Consider the following 23,199-nt stretch of genomic DNA (forward strand, 5'->3'; position numbering starts at 1 on the left):
TCTTGCCAAGTAGGGAATTGATATTTATATCCCATCCTGTTTGAGAACAACCTTTAAGAATTTCAACACTTGGAGAGAACATGTTTCCAGATTCACTTTCAGACAGTAGTCAAAAAAGTGAAGCAATGAGACTTAAAAATATGTAAATAAATGAATAAATTAAAAAAAAAAAAAAGAAGCACCTAGGAAAAAACAAGTATGCTCCAAACTTTTAAGTTGTTGTCTTTCTTACTAGGAAGCTCTTGCTGTCTCTGCCCTAATTAGACAGGGATACCAGAGAGAGCAATAGACCTGTCTACACCTGAAGAAAGAGGAGGTGAAATAGTGAGGGAGTAATACTGGAAAAACAAGAGTGAATAAAGAGTTACAAGTATTAAATGCCTTGCATGATTAGCTGTTTTAAGTGAAATTTCCTATGTAATTGTTCTCTTTTCAAGGGACCGAGCTCCCTTCATCTTCACATCAGAGATGGAGTATTTCATCACAGAAGGTGGAAAAAACCCACAACGTTTTCAAGAGTTCGTGGAGCTTTGTTGTCGAGCATATAATATAGTCAGGAAACACAGCCAGTTACTCTTGAACCTGCTGGAGATGGTAAGAAGTTTGAGGATGAAACCAAAAATCAGTTTCCTCTGGTGTCTTCTTCCCTTTTAATACTTCTCTGCTGCCTCCTGTAGCACCATGAGCTGAAGCAGTATCAGCTGCTCTCAGAAAATGTTAGTGCTGGCATTTCCTAAGAAAAGAAACTATGTGATTTCATGTGCTAATTTCTGAGAAAAGAAAAGCTAAACTTCCTGGCTTTCTTTCCCTTCTCCTACTTTCCTTCTTCTAATGCATTCCTTTTTACAAAATACTAGAAAACTCTGAAAGAACCTGGGTACAGATTTAAGATTCAGAAATATCAGCCTTTTTTTTTTTTTTTTTTTTTTTTGAGGTTTTCAGGCAATTGTTTAATAATCTTGTTCATGGTTACAATGAGACAAAATAGTAAATGTTTTACTAACTGGCTGATGTAAGAATATCTAGCAGAACTGAAGCTAACAGTGATGCCACTGAAATGGTTTTATGCACAGTTCCATACTCCCTTCTTAGGATGGCAAATACAAGAAGGAAAGAGAATAACCCATGCTAAAACAGATATTAAAATCTTTTTGTATAGATATTTAAGATCTTTATGTATTTTTTTTTCCTTAAGAATTCCTACTGATTAACATGCTGTATCAGATTCCATAACTTCTTTATGTTGCCATTTACTTGTGTATGAAAGGTTAATCATTTTCCCCTCTCACGGGTAGAATTAAAATATTGAATTAATTAATATTTGTTTAGATGCTTACTGAGAATATTAATCCAGAAGTTATGACTAGGCTCTAATGCAAAACCTAGGTAACTGGCTTGTGCATGAGGAATTCTATTCAAGGTTATAAATGGAATCCTTAGTGAGGCTGGGGCATAGCTGAGATTTTGCTCTCCTAACACAGTTCTATCAACTCCAATTTCTGCAACAGAGTGGGGAGAAACAGCAGGAATTTCATCATTGCTCTGCTTTGTTCATGGATTCTCATGCAGTACTTGTGTGATTGCCCTCTACCAAGTAGGAGAGATTGCCCCAAAACGCTTAACCCTCTTTCTTCCCAAATATCTAGCAACCACATTAGCTGTAAGCACTGTAGAAAGCAGATCTGGAAAATACTGTGTAAGTCAGAGTGAAAGAGTGTAGGGAAAACTCAGGAGCACCCATTCCCTCTCATCCACAACGTTTGCATTTCTGGGCAGTTTGCCTAAGACTGCAGTCTGCAAATACAACTACGTGATCTGCCCACCTCCTGGTCTTCAATGCAGTCAGTCCCTTCTGCAATCGGCAGAGATGTTGCTGTTAGATTACTCTGGGATAATAGAAAGAAAATGTTCCCAGCAGGAGCTCTGAAATAACTAGCTAACTTTCCCTGAAGAAAACTTAGGTTTCTCTGTAGTCAGGGCATGTTGCATCTTCTTTAGTCTCTCCTGATCTCTGAGGAGAAGTAAAAGTCATAGAATCAGATTCATAGAATTATAGAATTGTTTGAGATGGAATGGACCTTTAAAAGTCATTTGTCCAACCCCCATCCAGTGTGCAGGGACTCCCATAGCTAGATCAGGTTGCTCAGAGCTCCAAGGACAGGGCATCAGCATGTCTGGGCAACCTGTTCCAGAGCCTCACCACCCTTATCAGTATAGAATTATTAAAAGAGGCTTAGAGGTGACACTAGACATTGAGTAATTGATCCACTTGCTGGATCTAGAAATAGATAAAGCTAATACTGTAAAACAGGAGACAGTGCGTAGACAGAGCAGAACTAGGTCTTGAGACTCCTGTCTCCAAACAAGACATTGCAGTTTCATACAATTCAGAAATACCGTTTGGGAAGAGAAGATCAGGAAACATCCTTGTATTGGATATCTGCTTGTGGGAAGTGTGTACCAAGGCTATTCATTTTTAATGGGATGGTCAGCTAAGATTCACACATCAGGTCTGAATTCAGGCCCAAACAAAGCATAGGCAGCTCCTCTCAGTGGCTATGAAGGCCTGAGAAGATCAAGCATATATATCAGGTGAAGATATATATGTGACCAAGTGAGGGGGATCATTGCACACACTTGAACTTAGGCATCTGCTAACATTTTAGTTTCCCTAAGCAACCAGTAGTTGTTTTCTGAACAGTTATTCTATGCCTTGTCTAATTAGCGTCTAGTATCACTAGCCAGTTATCAGAAGTCTCTTCCAATAAGGGACTGGAAACAAGATATGTCATGTGGACAAAGCAGCCAGTAAAACACTATGTAGATACTGTCCAACTGAAGACATTTCTTGCTTTAGCAGATGGCTAAAGATCATTCTGATTATATTCTTATCTGGAATTATTCCCCTTTCTAATGCAATGCAAGAAGCTTAATTTGTCTATGCAACAACTCTTAATTTTAAAAGCAGACAGAAGTTATCTTTTATAAGTGAGCTGGAGGTCATGTTTCCCTAAATGCTGAATGTTGCTATTGTCCCTGTTCTTAATTCACTTACCAAGTTTTACCTAGTCAAGAAAATAAGCTGCTTATGTTTACTTCATTGAGCATTCTGCTCCTTGCTGATCAGTGAGACAGTAAGCTAGATGTCAAGTGATATTATTGGCTGGACCTGATAGAAAGCAACATTTTTCTCATAATGGCAAAAAAAGAATATGTACAGAATATTGAAATTTGATTTTAAAATTTGAGAAGATTAGAAGGAATAAGGAAAAGGACCCCAAAAATCCTTTTTCTCTTTCCTCTATTTGTTTCCACCAAACCTTAAAATAAAAGCAGTGTTCCCTTTTGTCTTTGCTGTTAGCCAAAAAACTCAGTGGGATTTTCTACCCACATCAGACATAAATATCAAGAATGCACAGCACGGACTGCAAATTCACATACATTTCCTTCTGTGCAATGTGAAGAAGTGATTTTTTTTTCTCTACCACACAAAAAAACCATCATTCTCTACTTACTGCAATCGTTGAGAAAAATAAGTTGGTTTTGAATTGAGTCAAAATGATTTTAGTTGTTGACATTTTACAATGCATGGAGAGAGATGTATGGGCAATTGAATGCACTCAGTTGTCTACACTACTGATTGTGTTGTAACTTTGCAAGGGAAATATCTGGATTATTTATCTTCTGAACCAAACCTGGCCAACTAACTAGAACTTCATTCATCATGCACAGGGAATGATGCGCTTCTTCAGAGGGCAGCTCTGAATACCAAGATCAAGGCTCCTATTATGAGTCAGTGTTTAAGGAAACCTTTCTCCTCCCTTGACTTGAAAGGTCATCTATGGAATATACAATTCTTTTACAGGAGGAGTCTACGTTCGTGATAATGGAAGCAGTAATTATAGATGAGAAGGTGATGTTGCACTAAATTGTGTTAGGATTCGGATAATATTGTGAGCATAAAGGAATGCAGTTTCTATTCAGGTGGCTGGTTTTGCTCACCATTTTGTTGCCTTCCCTTTAACATCATTAAAAGGCTATGAAGGAAGATTAGCAATGCATGTATTGAGATTATCCTATCTGAAGAGAAAATAAATTGCTAAAATAGACTGGTGATTTTGATCAGTGACTCCTTCCGGTATCTCAGTGTGAAGATTTACAATGCAATTTATTCACCTTAGTGATCCAGGCATTCCTGCAGCTTCAAAACAACTTTAAAGATCAGCAAAACCTTGTGTTTTAGAAGTCCTTCCTATGTAAATCCTTCCTTTTCTTAGTTAGCCTCATTTAATTTAAATTTATTTTATGCAGTACAACAGAGTAATGGTACTTTTTTTTTTTTTGTAAAGATGCTACATGCAGGATTGCCTGAGCTGAACAGGATTCAGGATCTGAAATATGTGTATGATAACCTCCGTCCTCAGGATTCAGACCTCCAAGCTACAAGCTACTTTACCAGGTAAAGACCATATGTAACACTGAAAGTTTATTTCCTTCAGGCATAAAGCAGAGCTGTTATGTTAAGAGGTTGTAATCAGTGAAATTACACAAAAGGACACTTGGTCTTCATATGATTACTTTTGAAAAGTCTACTCCTTATTCATTTTAAAACCAGCCTCCTCAAGTCTCTCACACAGTTGTGCACTTGTGATACACATATAGGAAGTTTTTTTTACAGTTTTTATTCATCTGGCATGATAAAACCACCCTGGCTTATTTGCAAACAACTTTCCTCTCTGCTTTTAGGTGTACTTACTCCATGCAACACTGTTTGGACTGCAGACACTTTGAATGAATAAATCTGTATAATGTTTGCTGAATGTTTAGTAAAATTTCCCCATAAAAATATTTGACTTGAGCGAGGATTTAGAATTCCTGCATTATATTTCTTTTCTGATCTTCTTCTGACGTTCTGTTTTGCTTCAGGCAAGTTACTTTCCCTGGTAGCTAGTTTCTCCATCTGTAAAAATGTAACGATTCTTCCTTCTAAGCTCTTAACAGATCTATAATAAAAACGCATTGTGTGTTAGTATAGGTACAGTTAATGCTTCATTTGTATTAGGGTATTGAAACCTTTTACTTGCTTGTGTTAATAGCAGGGAATTATTGATGAGAAGCTGCAGATGACCTATACATAATCAGTTTGAAGCCTGCAGTTGTGATCTACTGGAACAGTTCTCTGCATTACATATAATTCCAACAGTTTATGTGATGATACTCTAGATGAAGCCAATGGAGATTGAATGGATTTAAAAACTCACTTTCCCATGCTAGGCACAGTATGAGAAAGAAAGTCTTTCTCTATCAGAGCTTATCCTATACAGCACCATGGTTTCCAAAAGACAGTATGAGTTCACAGCATCCTGGACACTGCGTACACGTGCACAGCAAGTCCTACCCTTCTGACCTCTTCCCAGGATGTGTCAAGTTCACAGCACTGGGCTCCAAATCCTTTCAAAGACAGGACGCACTCATAAAACAGCACAGCTCTCTGTGCTGCGCAAACTGCCTGGAGACAAGAGCAATCACTCTACCCTTCATTACAGTCACACAGCACATTGCAATGAATAAATAGGATGAAAGCTTCAGCTGGAGCAGCTGAGCCACTCTCATTACCATTACAGATGCTCCTATGAAGATTTTGGCCAATCTGAATCGCACTGTTTATATGTGTGCTTTATATCTATTGGAATCCAAAACTGCGGCTGCAGGTTTGGAGAAGGCTGAAGCAGAGACCTCCTGAGTTTAGAGAAGACCCTTTGAATAGAAAGAAGGATGCTTCCCAAAACCGTCATTCCATTACTTTACACACAGCATAACACTGACATTTTTCTCCTTTAACTCTTTTTTTCTTTTTTTTTTTGCAGATGCTTTCTCTCTTGCACCTTAACAAGATTGTTTTATTTTAAAATTTAATTACAGCTTCACATTTACTGGCAACTCCTACCTTATCCTTTCCTTTAAAATTTCACTTTTTCCAAATTACAGACTTACATTTCCACTTCAAATAGGAAACATACAGCTTCTAATTAAAATGTAAAAGTCTTGATTCTGCCATAATCTGGGTAGCTGTTTTTGTCTCTCACGGCTAGAAATACTTTGTCTCTTAATTAGAGAAAAAGGACTAGGTTGTATTTAACCAAATGTGAGTCTTCAGAGTGAAAATTGCATCAGTGTCTCTCAGAGCCAGTGCCCAGCACTCTTTTGGAAGTAGAAAGGATCAGCATACTTTTCAGTCTGGTAGGGATAAGGTCATGGTTAGGATTAAACTCACTGCAGTGTTTCTTAGCTAGAAGATAAACGATGAGGGCTGGGTTCAGGACAAGGCTGTATCTCTCCACACACTTTCTTTGAAGTGAGTGAGGTGGTTGTGGTGTTTTGAGGATGGAGGAAGTAAAGGATTTCAGAGTTGTACCTGACACTCAAGACCAGTGAAACTGGCACCATGCTGCAGATCCGTACAATGCTGTTGATTCAGATCTTATTTGAAATTGTATTTTCTGCTAAAATCCTTTTAGTGAACACACTAAGGCTGTTGTTCCAGTTTCTTTCAATTTGTTACTGGCCAAAGAGAACATTATATCATGTAGAAAATTCAGATATTGCTATGTTTTGTATTTTCTTCTTTAATTCTCCTACTGTATGTTTGTATTATATATGCTCATTTGCGAGTACAAAGTCTCTTTTCATCAGCTCATGAATTCTTATGGATTTCCTTTTACTTCATGTTTTTTCTTGGTTTATTCTAATTTCTATTCATTTTTGAACATTATTTGTGTTAATTCAAAGCATGCATTAACTAACATTTGTACATGTTTAAACATGGGCAAAACACCAGGTTTCATGTTGAGTTGTATTTTAATTTCTGAAAAGTGTTTCCAGGCAGTCTTTGGATTGGCTTAATACCCAGATCCATTCAAGACTTTCCCTCTGTATAAGCATTTTCTGACCTACCCCCAGGAATGCTACCATTACCTATGTTGACTTTATCCTGTACTTCACAAAAAATATGTCCTACTTTCCTTTTGTACAGAGATCCAGGTGAGAAAAAATCCAATCTCACACTTCTCAAGGTCTCTCTGTACTTCATTCTTGAATCTATTTTTCAAGTTGTCTTTAGAAAGTAAGTGAAATTGGAAACTGTTTATTAACATAACTTCCAGTAGCCCTCAAATCCTTTCTAATTCATAGCTGCTTTTTTCTCAATAATTACTTTCAGAACATTTTATTGCTTTGAAAAAGTTCCTTTCTAGATAAGGAGTGTGGTCATCGGAATGTTAAAAACTGCCAACAGAGAGTTACCGTGTGTTCTAAGTACCTGGTATTTATTGTAATCTTTCAGATTCTATCATATAGCATATCTATTCAAAACCACAAACTTTTGCTAGTGGAAATATGAGAAGAATATTTCTCTATTTCCATAGAAATAGGTTGCTTTTAGCAATTGCCTGAGTTTGATTTGAGCAATAATACTGACATTACCTCCATTGTTTCTTAAAAACAGCAAGATGTGATGGCTGATGTCACAAATATTCCTTGCAAAACAATGTTAATTTGTTCTGTGTTCTTCACCTTTTTAGCCAATGGAATTATAATATCGGAGATTGAACTTCAATGTCCAAATCCTTTCCAAATTGTAAAATATTGTGTTTTACCAAATTCTTTTTCCCTCATTCTTGACTTATGATATGTTCAGTAATCTTGACTTCTTTCTGTGTACTGTTCTCTTCCCACATTGAGTCAGTTCACTATTATAAACTGATGAGCACCAGTGTTAAACCTCACAGATTGCAGCCTTCTGGAAGGTCGCACAGTCGAATCATGAATAAACAGTGCGCTGATTGAGAGTTAAACAAGAGTTTCTGTGTTTGCTTGTCATTTCTGTGCACCTAGTGCCAAATGAAACATTGTTGTCTCTCCAGCATCTGCCCTGAACTCAGTTTGATCCTTGAAACTCAATTTGATCCTTTCCCCTCCCTCCTCTCCTCTTTCCCTCAAACTCAGTTTTACCAAGGAAAAGAAAGCTATTTCACTTCTGGATATAGATTTCTTCTTTGGTTTTCTGCAGATGTCTTCAAATGTCAGCATGGTGTCATCTGCTGCCTGACATTTTTTATGTGCCTGTGAGGCAGTATGTATCATATGTATTCAGAATTATTTTTAAGGCATTAAAGTTAGCCTAACGCAATAAACAGAGCTGATTTCAATTGACTGCAGTATAAAATCTAACCCAGTCACAGAAATCTACAAATAAGAGAGGCACTATAAATCTGACAGTTACCATCAAAGCACCACGGCATATCCTCAGCCACCTGACTGAAGGAAGAGTTCTCCTTGGGTCAGCTGCCATCTTTATTATTTATTTGTCATTTACTCAGTACCTGTCATTATCCAGGTCAAACATATCCACTCCAAGCTGCAAATGCCAGCCATTGCAAGACCAGACAATTCATAATAACTCCTTTGAAAATATGACACTAATCTCAAATTGATCAGACATTCCCTGTTTCTGAGGTGGCTGTAGATACTCTAGCAAGAAATATTCCAAATAGCTGAAACACCAGTGACAGCTGGTGACTTCTCTAATAGGTCAAAGATGAAACTACTTCACTAAACTTTTCCATAGCTGCACTCAAGCAGTTTGTAAGGAGAACTTAATTACTGCCTATATACTATCAGGTGGGAATAAGATGTTAAACTAGTGTGTTATCACAAAACCAGAACCGAAAGATTATCAATTGTCCATTAACGTGTGTTGGTAAAAATCAGAAAAAGTCTATTCCTGAAAACAGTAAGGTTCTGAAAAAGTTTGTAAAGAGCTGCTGGGGACATACTTCCTAATTTGTTTTAAAACTGAGCCTGTTAAGTTCATGGATGAAAAATTTGGATGGAAGTGAAATGCCATGTTCATTAACATCTAAGAATCCTGCAAAGATAAATTTTACTCATTGAATTCCAAGCTATATTCGGGTCTAGACAGAAAAGAGAAGGATGCCATGGTGAGTGATTAAAAAAAATGATTATGAAGACTAGTGTGAATATTTATTATTATACCTACCAAAAATGAGATCTGGATAAGTAATCAGGAGTGTATGTAGTCTTGAAAGGCTGTGAAGAAAGGCTGGTGTGTCCAAAAAGATCTAAGCATCAGATCCCAGAACGCCTCTCTGATAAGAAATGACTACCTGAAAATCACAGTATGAGCTATTACTGGATACTCTTGGAAAAGTTAGCTAAAGTTTTCATCCATTTCTGTTTTCACAAGCGACTGAACTGTCTGTGCATGTTTCACCTAATCATAACTTGATAGTTCTGTAGAAAAGTGTGATCCAAATCTGAAAGTTATGAAAGTTCAGCAGGTAAAAAAAAAAAAAGTAGAAAGCATTACATTTGAAAAATCCCAGATATTTAACTCTTTTTTCTGAGAAATAGGTCAGACACCTATCTGCATGACAAAAGAGTATATTATCATACAGGAAAAGAAATCGTGTTGCTGCCTAAGAGTTGTGTGTTAGGAATATTATGAACCACAATTACACTTACTCTATTTAATGACAGTTTCCTACTTTGTTTGCTTTGTTTTTCTGATGGATCTGAGAATTCAATACCTTTTATATGGGTAACTTCAACTTTTCTACCTGTTGATCTTTAAGCACTAATTCTTGCTTTGGCTACCAGAGTTCTGAAATAACTTAGAAACATACATTTTTTACAACTTTGTGAAGGCAGAGCTAGCTTTTGCTGCAGGAAAGATGGTAATCTTAAGGAACAAAAGGATACCCAGGACCTCACCAAATTCTTTACCTGTGGCTAAAGATAATGTGGCTGAAGAAAAGAGATGACATCTCAGAGAGTTCAAGAAGCAAGTTCTAGCACAGATTCTTAGAATGAACTTAAAAAATCATGTTAGAAAGGGAAATCAGATTACTAAAATGTAGTAAACTGAATCAATGATCCAATCCACACCAACAAGAGCTGCTAAATTTAAAAATATGGCATATGTGTTTGATGTATACCACTGTTCCATAAATAAGAATCAGCTTTGGGAGGCTATGGGATAATGAGTCTCCTTAGGCCAGTTCACCCTTGAAAGAAAATGCAGACAACTGTAACTGGAGTTCTCCCATGCTGTGAAGACATTGAAATGTCATCAAAATTGCAAAGAGGCTTCACTGTTCATAACATGATGTATGGCTTGCTTCATGCTTTCTGTTATAAGAGGGAAGACTGTATACAGAGAAACAAGAATATACAGAGGGCAAAAACCTGCATATATTTTTATTTTATTTTCATTTTTATTATCACTGAGTAAAGCTGAAGCAATAACAACAGAAGCCTCTGTTTAAGTTTAGATGAGGTAAGTTGTTAACAGTCTTGGTGTTAAAAGCATTTTAGAAGCTTAGTATACTCATGGAAAGAACAACAAACCCTTAAAATACTGAACTGCTTAAACAGCAGTATTCTGATATTAGTGATAGAAGTGATTTCAGAATTGATACTAATTTGTAAGCAAATACCTTTTTTGTGTGAATTGAAATAAACTATTTTTATTTGGAAAGTAAACTTGACTCTTACTAATGTTGCAAATTCAGTAACTGCTCTGCTACAGTATGGCCATGTTACAAATTCTTCGCCTAAATCATGTCACAGTGATTTATCAAGTGTTTAAACTGTGGATTAAATTAATTGCATAAAAGTTTTTTGAAAAATAAATGTTTATCTCAGGTGCAGCTTAACTAGTCAGAACTGAATTGATTTTGTACTAATATTTTGAAATGAGATTTATTTTCTTGTTTTCCATCTGAGTGTTAATTCGTGTCATTTATTAAATATTCTTTATGTATCTGTTTCTTAAGAATGTAGTTAATAAGGAAATTAATTAAATCAATTCAGAGATACTTTCCGTTTTATTACATTAAGAAAAATATATACATCTCATTTCCTTAATTTAGTAACCCTAATTGATGTGTGATAAATTCACAGCATTTTGAATGGCATCTCTGGTTAGCTTGAAGAAACTGGGGAGCTGTTTACAGATAGGATATTTTTTTGGTATGACAGCCTATGTGAAGCTACAATCTTTAACCAAAACATCTGAAATCATGAAAATCAGGCTTATGCAATGAATTGAGTTTACTTCAATTGATTGCCGTATGCAATCTCTCCCACACACCAAAGCCCATGGATAAGAATTAAATTTTAAGTGACAGGTGAAGCTGCTCAGCTTTAAAGAGATGATGATGAAGATGGCTAAAAGTAATGTCAACTCTTGTAAACTAGTTATCAATAGTCCAAAGTAGGAAAAAATAAGACAAAACGCTGAAATTTTGATAGAGGTTTCCTGCTAAATGGCCTGAAACTAATGGGTTCTTGTTCTGTAACACCAGAATCCAGCCAGATTTTCTTCAGAGAGCTGTGGAACTAAGCAGTGAAATAGAAAACAAACAAACAAACAAACAAACAAACAAAAATTTCAGATTTTAACCAGCAACTGAATTCAGAAGGATGTTTTCTATTGAGCACTGCATATTATTCTTCAAAGAGCAGCGATTGTCTCAGAATGTTATTTCTCAAACTGAGTTCACTTTAATGTTAAAACAAGTTTACATTACATATCTACATGTATATCTAGGAATTTTTTTTATCCATTTTGCCTTTTCTGATCAAAGATCTCAAATCTTTAGGCAATCAGATTTTTTTATTTTAATTTTTTTTTTCAATAATATCTTACGTAGCTCCTCATGTATTGATATTGATCTTTTTAGAATTGGGTACGGAATTTAGCAAGACATCTTGCACAGCTAAATTACAAATTGGACATAAAAGATGCTTAGTCTTGTGCAATCACATTTAAGTCTGTGTGAGATTAGTTCGGTGAAGAAGTAAATGCTAAGAGCAGGTGTTGTTCTACCCTGGAATCCCTCAAAACACATAAGACTGTCTCTGTTCCATGGTGCTTATGAAAAGTAACTACCTCAAGGTGAGTCATGAGAGAGGCTACAGAAGAAATGGTCTTCTAAGTAGCGAGGCTGCACATGTATTGCTGCAAACAGTGGTGAGTTTGTATGTATATGGGTAAATATTCATGTGAGGCAGGTTTTAGGATTTAGGTATTGGGTTTTTTGGTACCTGTATATATAAAACCAAGGATCAATAGGAGCCAAACAGATATATATATACAGTGTCTTCTGTTTGTTCTTCAGGAAAATAAAGGAAAGTTTGGAGTGCTTTCCTGTCAAGCTCAATAACTTGATCCACACGCTTGCACACATGTCACTGACAAGCTCTGCAAAGCTTCCATCTCAAGAGACTGTCCCTCAAGAATGGATGATGCTGAATATAGAGAAGTCAATTGCAAGAGCCACCATTTTGGGGTTCAGCAAAAAGTCTGACTACGTATGTGTCATATTCTTTACTTATCTTTAATGATTCTGTGAGGTTATGCACTCTCCCTCCTCTTTTATACCACATTGAAAAGATCACAGGAGTGCCATAAGCAATGAGGTAGCAGAGAGAAAGAACACCAGGCAGACAGCTATTAGCAGGGAGCCATTAAGGAGAAAGGTTCCTGCCCAATAGTGAAAAATAAATCAAGAGCTAATTAAAGTATCCAGAAGGAAAGCATGGCATGAAATTAGGAAGCCTAATAGAAATTGCAGACTGTTATATGATGCTTTAATGGTGCATTATTAGTTTTCACGCACTGCAGTGATCTTTCAGTGTTTGAGCTGTATGCTATCCAGGCAAGTTTCTCCTTCTTTGTAACAAAGACCATAAATTACAAACTGAATTCTCTGGCTCCTGGCACTACATTAAAGAAATTTTTTTCTTTGTAAAAATCACCCTCTATTTTCTCTTGTACAATATTTTTTAATGTGCCTCTCTGATCATTTGTCTTTTCTGCCTCTCCTTTTTTCCCAATGCAGCTGTATCTTGTCCAGGTGGTGCAAACCTGCAATGTGGTCACTTTTGTGGAGAAAACATTTGGCCAGTTCTCAGAACTTCACAGCAATCTCCTGAAGCAGTTTCCATCACATGCACTTCCAGAGTAAGGCAGCATATTTGTGAATGTTATTCTGCTGTTAAATGATTCTCTCTGTGCACAGATAAAAATGTAGGAAAATGTATGGCAGGCATATTTTTAGAATCACAAAGGCAATGAGACATATTCTGTCAAGTCTTCTATTCAGCCTAGGAGAAACTGAATCACAGAATATTGTGACAGCTGAATTTTATATATCTTGTCGTTTTGGGGTTTCTTTTAATGGAAGGAGAAGAGGGGAGCGGTTTGCTCTTAACACAGGTATTTCTGAAATAAAAAGACAAGTGGTATTTACTAAATTAAAGATGTGATTAGGCATTTAATAATTCTTATTTTCTTCATGATGCTGGTCAAAATTCCTAGAAAAATCAGTATGCTAAACCAGTGTAGGAATGTCCACACAGGCACAGACCAGAAACGTGCTGATTTCTGATCCTGACAGGAATTACAAACTTTTTTACAAAAATATGTGCATGCGCCCCAGCTGAGAAATATGCAATAACCTTATTTGCTCTCCCAGACCCTCAAAACAATACTTTATGCTTTATGTCACTCCATAATGACAGTTTAACATTTCCTGAAAAATAAACTGTCATTAATTTCAGTAATTATGATTATTCCTTTTTATCTGTGTATATGTTTATTCTCAGTTTGAGTATTCTGAAGTGTGTACCTTCACACCTTCGTATTTCTATCTTACATAAAAAATCTCTTCCTTATAAAACAATTTTCTGCTGCTTTGGTAAAATGTTTTCTACAACTATTATATGTATTATTATACTGTATAAACCATTGAGAACAAAGTAGTCTTCTAGACAGTCATGCTGGCTCACCTAATACAAGATCTACTTCAACCTCAATCTATGATAAAACAAAAGACTGACTAATAAGATGCACAGTTTACCTGTGCCAAGCTGAGATTCCAATGATACACCTGAAAAAAAGAGGTCTTTGATGCTCGACTTGAAGTAAATATCCACAATCAAAATATTTTGACTTTAAAAATAAATTCAATGAATTTTAGATTCAAATTTGGTATTCCCATGAGTTTGTGAGAGTCATTTAGTTAAATGGCTTTAAACTGGTTAATTCTGGAACATCTTTTCCCTACCTGAGGGAGTTTTGCTCATTACGACTGCCTATCAGCCTATTAACTGGCTGAAGCAGTTGGTGAAACTGAAATTTCAGTGCATTCCAAAAGTGCCTGATTTGCAGTCTTGATTTAGAGCCATGTGCATGCTAATTATTAGTTTGTGAGATAAAATATTTAACAAGTATGTTTGCCTTTTTCCTTCCTTCCTTCCTTCCTTCCTTCCTTCCTTCCTTCCTTCCTTCCTTCCTTCCTTCCTTCCTTCCTTCCTTCCTTCCTTCCTTCCTTCCTTCCTTCCTTCCTTCCTTCCTTCCTTCCTTCCTTCCTTCCTTCCTTCCTTCCTTCCTTCCTTCCTTCCTTCCTTCCTTTCTTTTTTAAAGTGAGCATATCTCTTTGAAGGAAAATATATTTCTTTTTAGAAATGTGTGGATTTAAGAAACCTTGTAGTGAGTTTCAAAAACAGTACTAGTTATTTTTCACATACATGTACCTTTATTAAAATCACTTCTATTTTCAATGCAAATGTGAGTTCCCAAACCCAGAGAAAATTAATCTGAGTACACTGAGGCTGTGTCTAAGACCTAAAGAACTTTATTGCCAAAATTCAGTCTCAGCAGTAAACTGTCACTCAGTGATCTTTCCCCAAGACTGTGTTAAAGTGCTACATTTTATGATGTTTCTTTGTATGAATGTTCTTTAATGTTAATGCTTTGATTTGTTTTTTAGTGTATCTTTGTTGGTTGGAGACTTCTAATGTACTTCAGATTTTATTGTTATAATTAAAATTAAGCTACTTCTTTATAGGAAGTTACTACTTGAACTGGCATAAGGCCATTAATTTGTGTGATGCAAGCCTCCAGCACTGGCCAATGCCAGAGGCTTCAATGCAAGGCAAAAGCCTTGTTTCATAATGTAGCCACAAAGGCAGTTTGAAAATGTATGATTGAAAAACAAAATGTCTGATATTACCAAATAATTGGAATTGCTAGCAGAAGGGACTCGGTTACTGCTTTCATTAAATTGTATATGTTTATGTTTCATTAAGAGGAAATATCACAATATGAGTCTGCCTCATAGAGGTTCTAAATACTGGCTATGTATCAATAAACTAATGGCAAAAGCTCAGAGTTGTCAGCATCTGAAATCCTGCTATTGCATATAAACATTCATCCTGTATTTATAATCCAAAGCACAGCTGCCCCAAACAAATGCTTGTACTCTAGCACCATCTCTCTTATTTGGTTTTAGACAGAATATTAATAGTGTTGTTGTGGAGCTTTTTTTAAGGCCAAATTTTTTTTCACTCAGCAAAGCATTTAAATGACATAATTTATACACAGAAATGTTCTGCAGGCTTCCTTCTTTCAGTAAGATGTGGGATCTGGTACCCAAGATGTCTCAAAATGGCAGAACTTTATATTTTTCTGATCTCCTTAAAGTAGATGCAAAACTGAAAACCAACATGGAACACACTTATCAAATACAAGTATGTTCACAAATACAAGATCAGTTTCAGCCACAGGCACAATTCAGCGAAAGCATGAAGGAGCTTTAAAGAAATGTTCAGTTCTGCTACAAGGTTCATATTGCCCTTCACTGCAGCAGAGAGTTATGGGTGCCATCAATCAACAGTGTCTCTGAAGTTACAGATAATGCATGCATCTGTCCTCAGTTTGGCCACTGTTCTTAGGCAGTATCTACTGAGGGCCAACATTATACAGCCAGAGTCATCTCTTTGTTCATACAGCCTAATTTATTTTATGCTGCTTCTTAACAGATCTTCACTACCATCTCTTGAAAGAAATCCTTTCTGCACCACAGAGGAGCCCAGAACATTCACAGGCTATCTATGTGTGTCAAATGACCTATGTTCTATTTTTATCTGTACAGTTCACATACATGAGGGTCTTGGGTCACGGCACATTGCCTGCCCCATTGTATCCTGTCACTGTAGTTTCTTGAGACAAGAATTGACTCTCATTATTCATTTGTACAGTGCCTAACTAAGCCCTGAACTTTACATGCTATAGGAAAAAAATAATGAAAAGCCCATACATACAATATGCTGCTATCATCCTGGCCCTTTGCCATTTTAATTACAGACTACATTATGGCAGCACTGAGTTCTTCCTCAGAAGTATTACACAAGATGTGTGAAGATCTGTCCTCTCCTAAAAGAGTTACAGTATCTTTTAATCAGTGTTCTCTTCAGAAAAGACCTTCTGTTACAAAACAAGCAGGAAAAAAAGACCAAAACAACCCAACAGGTCTAATTACAATTCATGCAATCTAATTACATCGAATCTCTTGGTAAGAAAAATGTGTAGGTTAATCATTTTTGGTCATTTTATCTTCAGTAGGTGAGGCTGCTGTGCCATTTTTACAGCTGGGTGGTTTACAATTGCTGGTCAATGTTCCTCTCTGGGGATGGGAATCCACTGCTCCATGTGTTACTATTTGGCTCGCTTTTGAAAAGCTGATGACATCTTATCAGTGAGCTGTGGAATTGTGTAAAACTCGTTCAAAGTAGGAGCTGACCAGCTGTCTTTCAAAAGGCCGGCCAAGTGTCTCTTTGCAGCATATTTTGCTGCTAGTTGCCTCTTCAGTCATTTGTCTGAAGCCTTCAGATATCTCTTGAGATCTGCTGGATAAATCAGGTTGTACCAGGAAAAAGATGCTTGTAAGCAATACACTGTTAAGTATTTACAGTGGCAATGAAATATGACCAGATCAAAGCTTCTACTATTCTGTATCTCATAGATTAGTAGGCATAAAGCAGAATATTAGTTTAACAATTCCAGTATTAGTAATCTATATCATAAAACCCATTACATGCAATTTAGTGCAGACCGGTTTTCAAATGCTTCTTCAACCTGAGAGAAATAGTCCTTTTCAGGGCAAGGTTAATGTAAATTGATAAGTGTACTGTTGCCAGAGAACCTGTGGATGCCCCATCCCTGGAGGTACTCAAGGCCAGGTTGGATGGAGCCCTGGGCAGCCTGATCGGCTGGGTGGCAGCCCTGCCCATGGCAGCGGATTGGAACTGCCTGATCCCTTCCAACCCCAGCCGTTCTGTGATCTATGACTGCTAAAAATCTAACCTTTTGAATGATCTAACATATGTTTTTTCTAAAACACAAATATGATTTAAGTGAAAGAAGTGTTGGATTTTGACATTTTCACTCATAACATTTGAAAATTGACCTAAGACCACTCTGGGCTTACATACTTTATTTAGAAAATTGAAATGAAATTCATCTTAATAAAAATTCTATGGAACATGGCTATTATTACTGTTATTGCTTTTGTTGGGATTGATTTTGTTATTGTAATGATAGTTTGTTTTCATGCATTACCTTTATTGTGGTCATGCCTGAAACTGCATGGGGGATCAGGTACCTGCTCTGAAAAACTTCTACACTCAAAATACTAAGGTAAAAAAAAAAACAAACAAGCAGTAATATAAAATGTCATATTGTTGCTGTAAGGTTTAGGCATTTGGTATTGTAATGCAAGGCTTTGAATAGCATGAGCCTTGAGCTGAGATCACAGATCTGTTATGCTATGCGCTATGCAAAAAATGTTTTCCTGGCATCATAAAAAAGAGACTTTTAGAAGTATTTAGATACAATAATACACAAGTAATTGCATTACGGTGTTTTTTAACATACATATTTAGAATAAACTTATTTAGACAGAAAAAGATCACAGTATGAAAAAGAATATCATCAGAAAAGAATGAGAATCGGAGGGTAAACCAACCTGTGGGAACTGTACTCATTCCTTCACCTACCTGAAAAATGTCTTGGAAAGATTTAACATTGTTCTGTTAAATAGAGCTGGAAATATTTTCAGGAAGTAGAGTACAAGGGTAATAAATAAAATATTCTTCTCTTGCAGGTTTCCCCACTCATGGCATATAGCTTTTATAGATCTTGAACATAAGAGAGTGAAGGATTTGAACCTCTACCTGAAGCAGCTATTAAGTGGATCTAGAAAACTGGCAAATGTGAGCATTTCCAATACTTGTTTTATTTGCATGTGACGTTCAGTAGCATTCTACGAAAAGAATCAGGAAGCTTTCCATTGCCTCATTTGAAAAAAATAAATGCCATAAATGACACTTTTAATGCAGTCATTTTGAGATGAAGCCATTGTAACAGTCGTCAGAGCTTAAGACAAAACGAGTGACTGAAAAGTAGTTTTATTTTTCAGGCAGGATATTTTTCAAAATAACTTCTCTTCCTTTGCTGCCATCCAAAAGTAATGACTCACTGTATTTTTGACAGTAAGGAGTAGGTTCTGAGGAATATAATGTCTAAAAGAGGAGTACATTTTGAAATATTGAAGAAGTCCAATTTTGACAGTTTTAAAATAAGAAGTTTCATTCTTTCAGACTATAAACACTCTTCATTTCAAAATTAAACAACATACATAAGATATAGTTTTACAAACAAATGGAAATCAGGATATGTCATTATTATTGAAATGATATATTATGTCCATTAAAATTGACAGGTTTTTATTTATTCTTGCTTCCTGAGACTTCATGTTTTCCTCCTGTTTCAAAATGGAAAGTCGCAATAGTGACAAAAGTGACTCTTCATTGTCTTCTATGTGCACCTCAACATTGTGAAAGCCAGGACCTAGAGTATCTCAGAGGTCTCTTGTACATCAGCACAGTGTTAAATAATTTTGTTGCATCACTTCAGAAGCTGAGTTGCCAATTACTGACAGCAACACAGGAGTCTGAGAGAAGAGTGTATCTTCCTTTGACCAGCAGTAGTCAGGAAAACAATTGGGTGGAGAGGAAAAAGCAGTGATTTTTTGTTAGACCCTAGGGTTACATAGAGGGTAGTAAATTAGTGGAGCCAGGGCATGATCTCCCTGCTATTTCACTGTTAACATGTTCTCTAGTAGAGCTTGGGACTCTGCCAGATGGGCCTTGTCATCTCCCATGGCCTCAGGGCTACAGCACAAACTCGGACTGGTTTGGTTTAATAGCATCAATAGTCTAGAATGCCAAAAGGGGGGTATTTTTTCTTCAAATTTTCAAGCATCTTGTAGTAGGGGAAAAATGTTTACTGCCTACCTATTACTATTACCTATTTACTGCCTTCCCAGATGTGTCTGTATAGTGGGGATTAAAAAGGAAATTGTCCATATGTAAAGCAAACATGAGTTTTATTAGTATTAATAAAAATTCTGTGCCGAGTTGAAATTGAGAAGATTTTCCAGTGATAGGTCTTATGTGTTTCACAGAGTTGCACCTAATTTAACACGGACAGCTGACTTGGGTGTTTGACTCCCGTAACTGACTTTGCTAAATAAACTGCACAGATTGAGTTTAATTGTTGCATAATTTCTGTCAGTCAAGGTAGACTCATGGGTTTGTTTTACATTAGCACCTTTTGGTCACAGCTGAGGAAAAACAGATATAAGCCAGTGACCTAGAAATGGACAGCTCTATCTTCTGCTGTGCTCTGGGCTGCTGTAAGGTACATGAATTTTCAATTTGGACCCAGCATTGCTGTCTTAAAGCCTGATCTGTGGTTGAAAAATTAAACTGTTTAAAGCCGTGGGATAGTAATAAAAACATTTCCCAGTCATGCCCAGATGCTCTCCTCTCCCTCCTGCTCCATGGTCTGTGAATTCTAATAATCAGTTAGAGCATGCTGCCTTGCAACGGGCTTCCTAATTCCTCATCTCCTCCCTTTATGATTGCAGAGCTAGGTGGATTTTTCCAGTGTTGCTGCTGAAACACTAGGACACAACCATGAAAATGGTATTTGTAGGGAACTGTGAGCAGATCTGTTTGAGAACAAACGCTGGTGTGGCTCTAAACTGGTCCAGTGGAGCTATATAGACATGCTGGACTGTTCAGCAGCTGAAAGCCATTCAAGTCTGGCACAGCCTATAAACCATGAGCAAAATAAAACAATTATGTGCCTAAGAAGACTGTATAGCTGCCCTTTTCAGCCTTTGAAGGGGGCATGATAATAAATGGAATAATAAGCAGATTGTTTTGGACTGTAAAGTGCTGTTGGATGCTGGAAATCAGCTTGCTAACCACATACATCCAGCCTGCAGTTCTAGATGGTAACTGTTGGAATTATTGATACTCTATAAGCATTGAATCATCATTTTTACTTCAATATGCTTCTCCTGCTGGTAGATGTGAGAAATTTAGAAAAAACTGGTGTATTCTGACCCACATAGAAAAAAAGAGACCAGTCAGTTGGTAATTTCCTTTGTACTTCCAGCTGAAGGCTTCTTTCTCACTTCTCCCTTTGGTACTACTTTTTAAAATGTGTCGCTGTGTCTTCTTCATTTTACTCTGAGCAAAAAGCCAAGCTAGGAGGCTTTCTTGACAAAAATAAGCACAATTGTTTTGTCTCTCCTCATGTCTAGGACCACTTTATATTTAAACTTGTCCTTTTTCTCAGATTACTAGAGAGCCTGACCAAAATCATTTAGGGAGATGTCTGTTCTCAAGCATTACCAAACTGTCATTCCTATGAAAGAGTAAAACTGTGTAGGAATTAATAATTAATTCAGAAATTGTAGAAGAAATCTTGTAAGATTAGATGCCCATAGAACAAAGTTCCCTGTACTTTCTCAACAGTCATTTCTTTCTGCTGAGTTGTACTTTAGCTCTATAGTATCCTAAAGTATTGTCTGGGATAGTACTAAGCCAGAAAGGGAAGAGTTGCCATTTCATTATTAAATAGCCTTCCTATCACTGTATCACAGTAAACACATTACTCTGATTGACTGGACACCAGTGACCAACTTTTTTCAGAACTGAAGAGTTTAGTCAACTCTGCACAGGACCGACTGCACACTTGGTTCTGCCAATTAAGAAATTAAAAATCCTAGAAATAAAGAAGAATTGGATTATATTCAAATTCATTCCTCAGCCATTCCTTAAGTGCATGCTTTTCAGTCCAGTCTAAGTTTTGATTATGAAAATTGGGTTATGATTGAAAGTAGATTAGACTGACACCTTTTCTGCTAAATGGATTGAACAAAGGAGGATATGTAGGAAACAGCTGCCTTTTCATTTGTACTGAAGCTCAAATGGAATTAAATGTTTCTTCAAACTCCTCTTTAAAGAACAAAAGCGCCAAGCCACAGTTCTTTGTCCCTGAATGATAGCGTTAAATACGATTAGTGCCGAAACATCAGCTGGCAAAGATATTTGGTGGTAGGTTAGTTCAGATGCGTAAACATGTGCCCATGTCTGTCTGAATAATTTTATCAAGTGTCTGGTCTATTTTGATTATAAACCTCATTCACTGATTTCTTCTTAGGCATTTGTTGAAGAGTTACCTAGAATAGGAGTGCTTCTTTAAAATTCGGGTTAGCAGTTATAAATAACTGCACCACCAGACTATGTACATGAACAAGAAGCTGTATTCATAACAGCAGCCACTAAAATGCAAAAGTCAATTTTCATATTGAGTCATTTGGGGCAGGATCAAAAACGTGTTTCAGCATCTTTTTATCTTTCCTTCTACTCCCCTCAAATCAATGGCAATATATATTCTGAAATATCAGAATATTTCATTTTGTAGTAGCTGCACTGTTGCTGGCTGTCTGAACCAGCTGAAATGTTTGGGTCTTTTGGATCAGGATAAGCAAGGCTACATATTCAGCACTGTTTAGACTCTCAGAGTTTTACTTCATTAAGTGGCAAAACAACCAAGTTGTGCCACAAAAAATAGGTGAAACATCAAGGAAAAATAAACTGAAGGTAAGTAATGTACAGGATGACAGAAATACATATTAAAAATATAAGAAAAGTCTATTGCAAAAGTCGGCTGCTGCTCTGTTTGTTTACATTTTTCTCTATTTCACTCTTAACTCCAATTGAGTGATGGGCTGAGCGGAGGTTGCAGCCCAAACCTCAACATACATAAATTTGGGCTGCCCTAGTGGCTTGTCATTTTTATACAATATAGTGGAGGTTGCCTGCTCACTATGGACACAAAAGCGAGGTAAGTCTCCATTAATTAAGTCTGCTCTTGGCTCTAAGTGTCAAGAAGCAGCATGTTAGATATTGACTAAGCTGAATGTTTTCTTGCTTATCTTTAAAGGACAACTTGCACCTGGCTTGGGATTTAAAGAAAGAAATATAAAACTGAATCTAAAGCAATGTTCAATGCAGCAATGCTGCGTATTTGGTACTACCAGCCAGCTAGTAATTTTCTGTGGATAATTTCCCCATCTCCCATTATTTAAAAGAAGTGGCATTTAATTTGTGGATATTGTTATTGATAGCACAGCTCAGACACTAGAAGATATACTGCTCTTACAAAGCTTCATAGCCTTAAATAAGCATATTCTATTTGTTCTGTATTTTTCACATTGTGAAAAATGCTGTGTGTGTGAATGTGATGGAGGGATGTTTGAGGGGGGCTATTTATCACAGTGGATATTGGTGGTGGCAAAAAAAATGTAGCAAGTGTGGGTGCATAGGAAGTTAATTGGTACAAAGAGATGAGGCATGTTGGGTTTTGCCCCTATAAAAATTTTTTGTTTCAGTATGCAATCATGTATAAAATTTGGGCCAGAGATAAACCAGTGCAAGAAGGTAAGCAGTAACAGTGTATCAGGTATGAATAGATTCTATAGAAGTATTATGGACAGTTGAATGCTATGTGAGAGGGCATGTGAGAGGCCCTGGAACGTGTTCAAAGGAGGGCAACAAAGCTGGTGAGGGGTCTGGAACACAGACAATATGAGGAGAGCTGAAGGAGCTGGGAATGTTCAGCCTGGAGAAGAGGAGGCTCAGGGGAGACCTCATTGCTCTCTATAACTTCCTGAAGGGAGGTTGTAGTGGGTTGTAGTGAGCTGGGGGTCGGCCTCTTCTCTCGTGTCATTAGTGATAGGACCAGGGGGAATGGTTTCAAGCTACGGCAGGGGAGATTCAGGCTGGACATGAGGAAGTATTACTTTTCAGAAAGGGTGGTCAGGCACTGGAATGGACTGCCCAGGGAGGTGGTGGAATCACCGACCCTGGGAGTGTTCAAGGAAAGGCTGGATGTTGTGTTGAGGGACATGG

General features: G+C 36.9%; 1 protein-coding gene across 4 annotated transcripts in view; it reads left to right on the forward strand.

Moving 5' to 3' along the window:
* The window catches only part of PIK3C2G (phosphatidylinositol-4-phosphate 3-kinase catalytic subunit type 2 gamma), a 287,641-nt gene that overhangs the window by 224,509 nt on the left and 39,933 nt on the right, over window positions 1-23,199 (forward strand). For all 4 annotated transcript variants that reach the window (XM_048955085.1, XM_048955110.1, XM_048955102.1 and 1 more), the window contains 5 exons: window positions 438-594; window positions 4,350-4,459; window positions 12,204-12,396; window positions 12,927-13,048; window positions 18,033-18,141. In XM_048955085.1, coding sequence (XP_048811042.1) covers window positions 438-594; window positions 4,350-4,459; window positions 12,204-12,396; window positions 12,927-13,048; window positions 18,033-18,141 — 691 coding nt within the window. The remainder of the gene's footprint in view (window positions 1-437; window positions 595-4,349; window positions 4,460-12,203; window positions 12,397-12,926; window positions 13,049-18,032; window positions 18,142-23,199) is intronic.

The sequence above is a fragment of the Lagopus muta genome, chromosome 1 (genome assembly GCF_023343835.1).
Source record: "Lagopus muta isolate bLagMut1 chromosome 1, bLagMut1 primary, whole genome shotgun sequence".
Lineage (NCBI taxonomy): Eukaryota > Metazoa > Chordata > Aves > Galliformes > Phasianidae > Lagopus > Lagopus muta.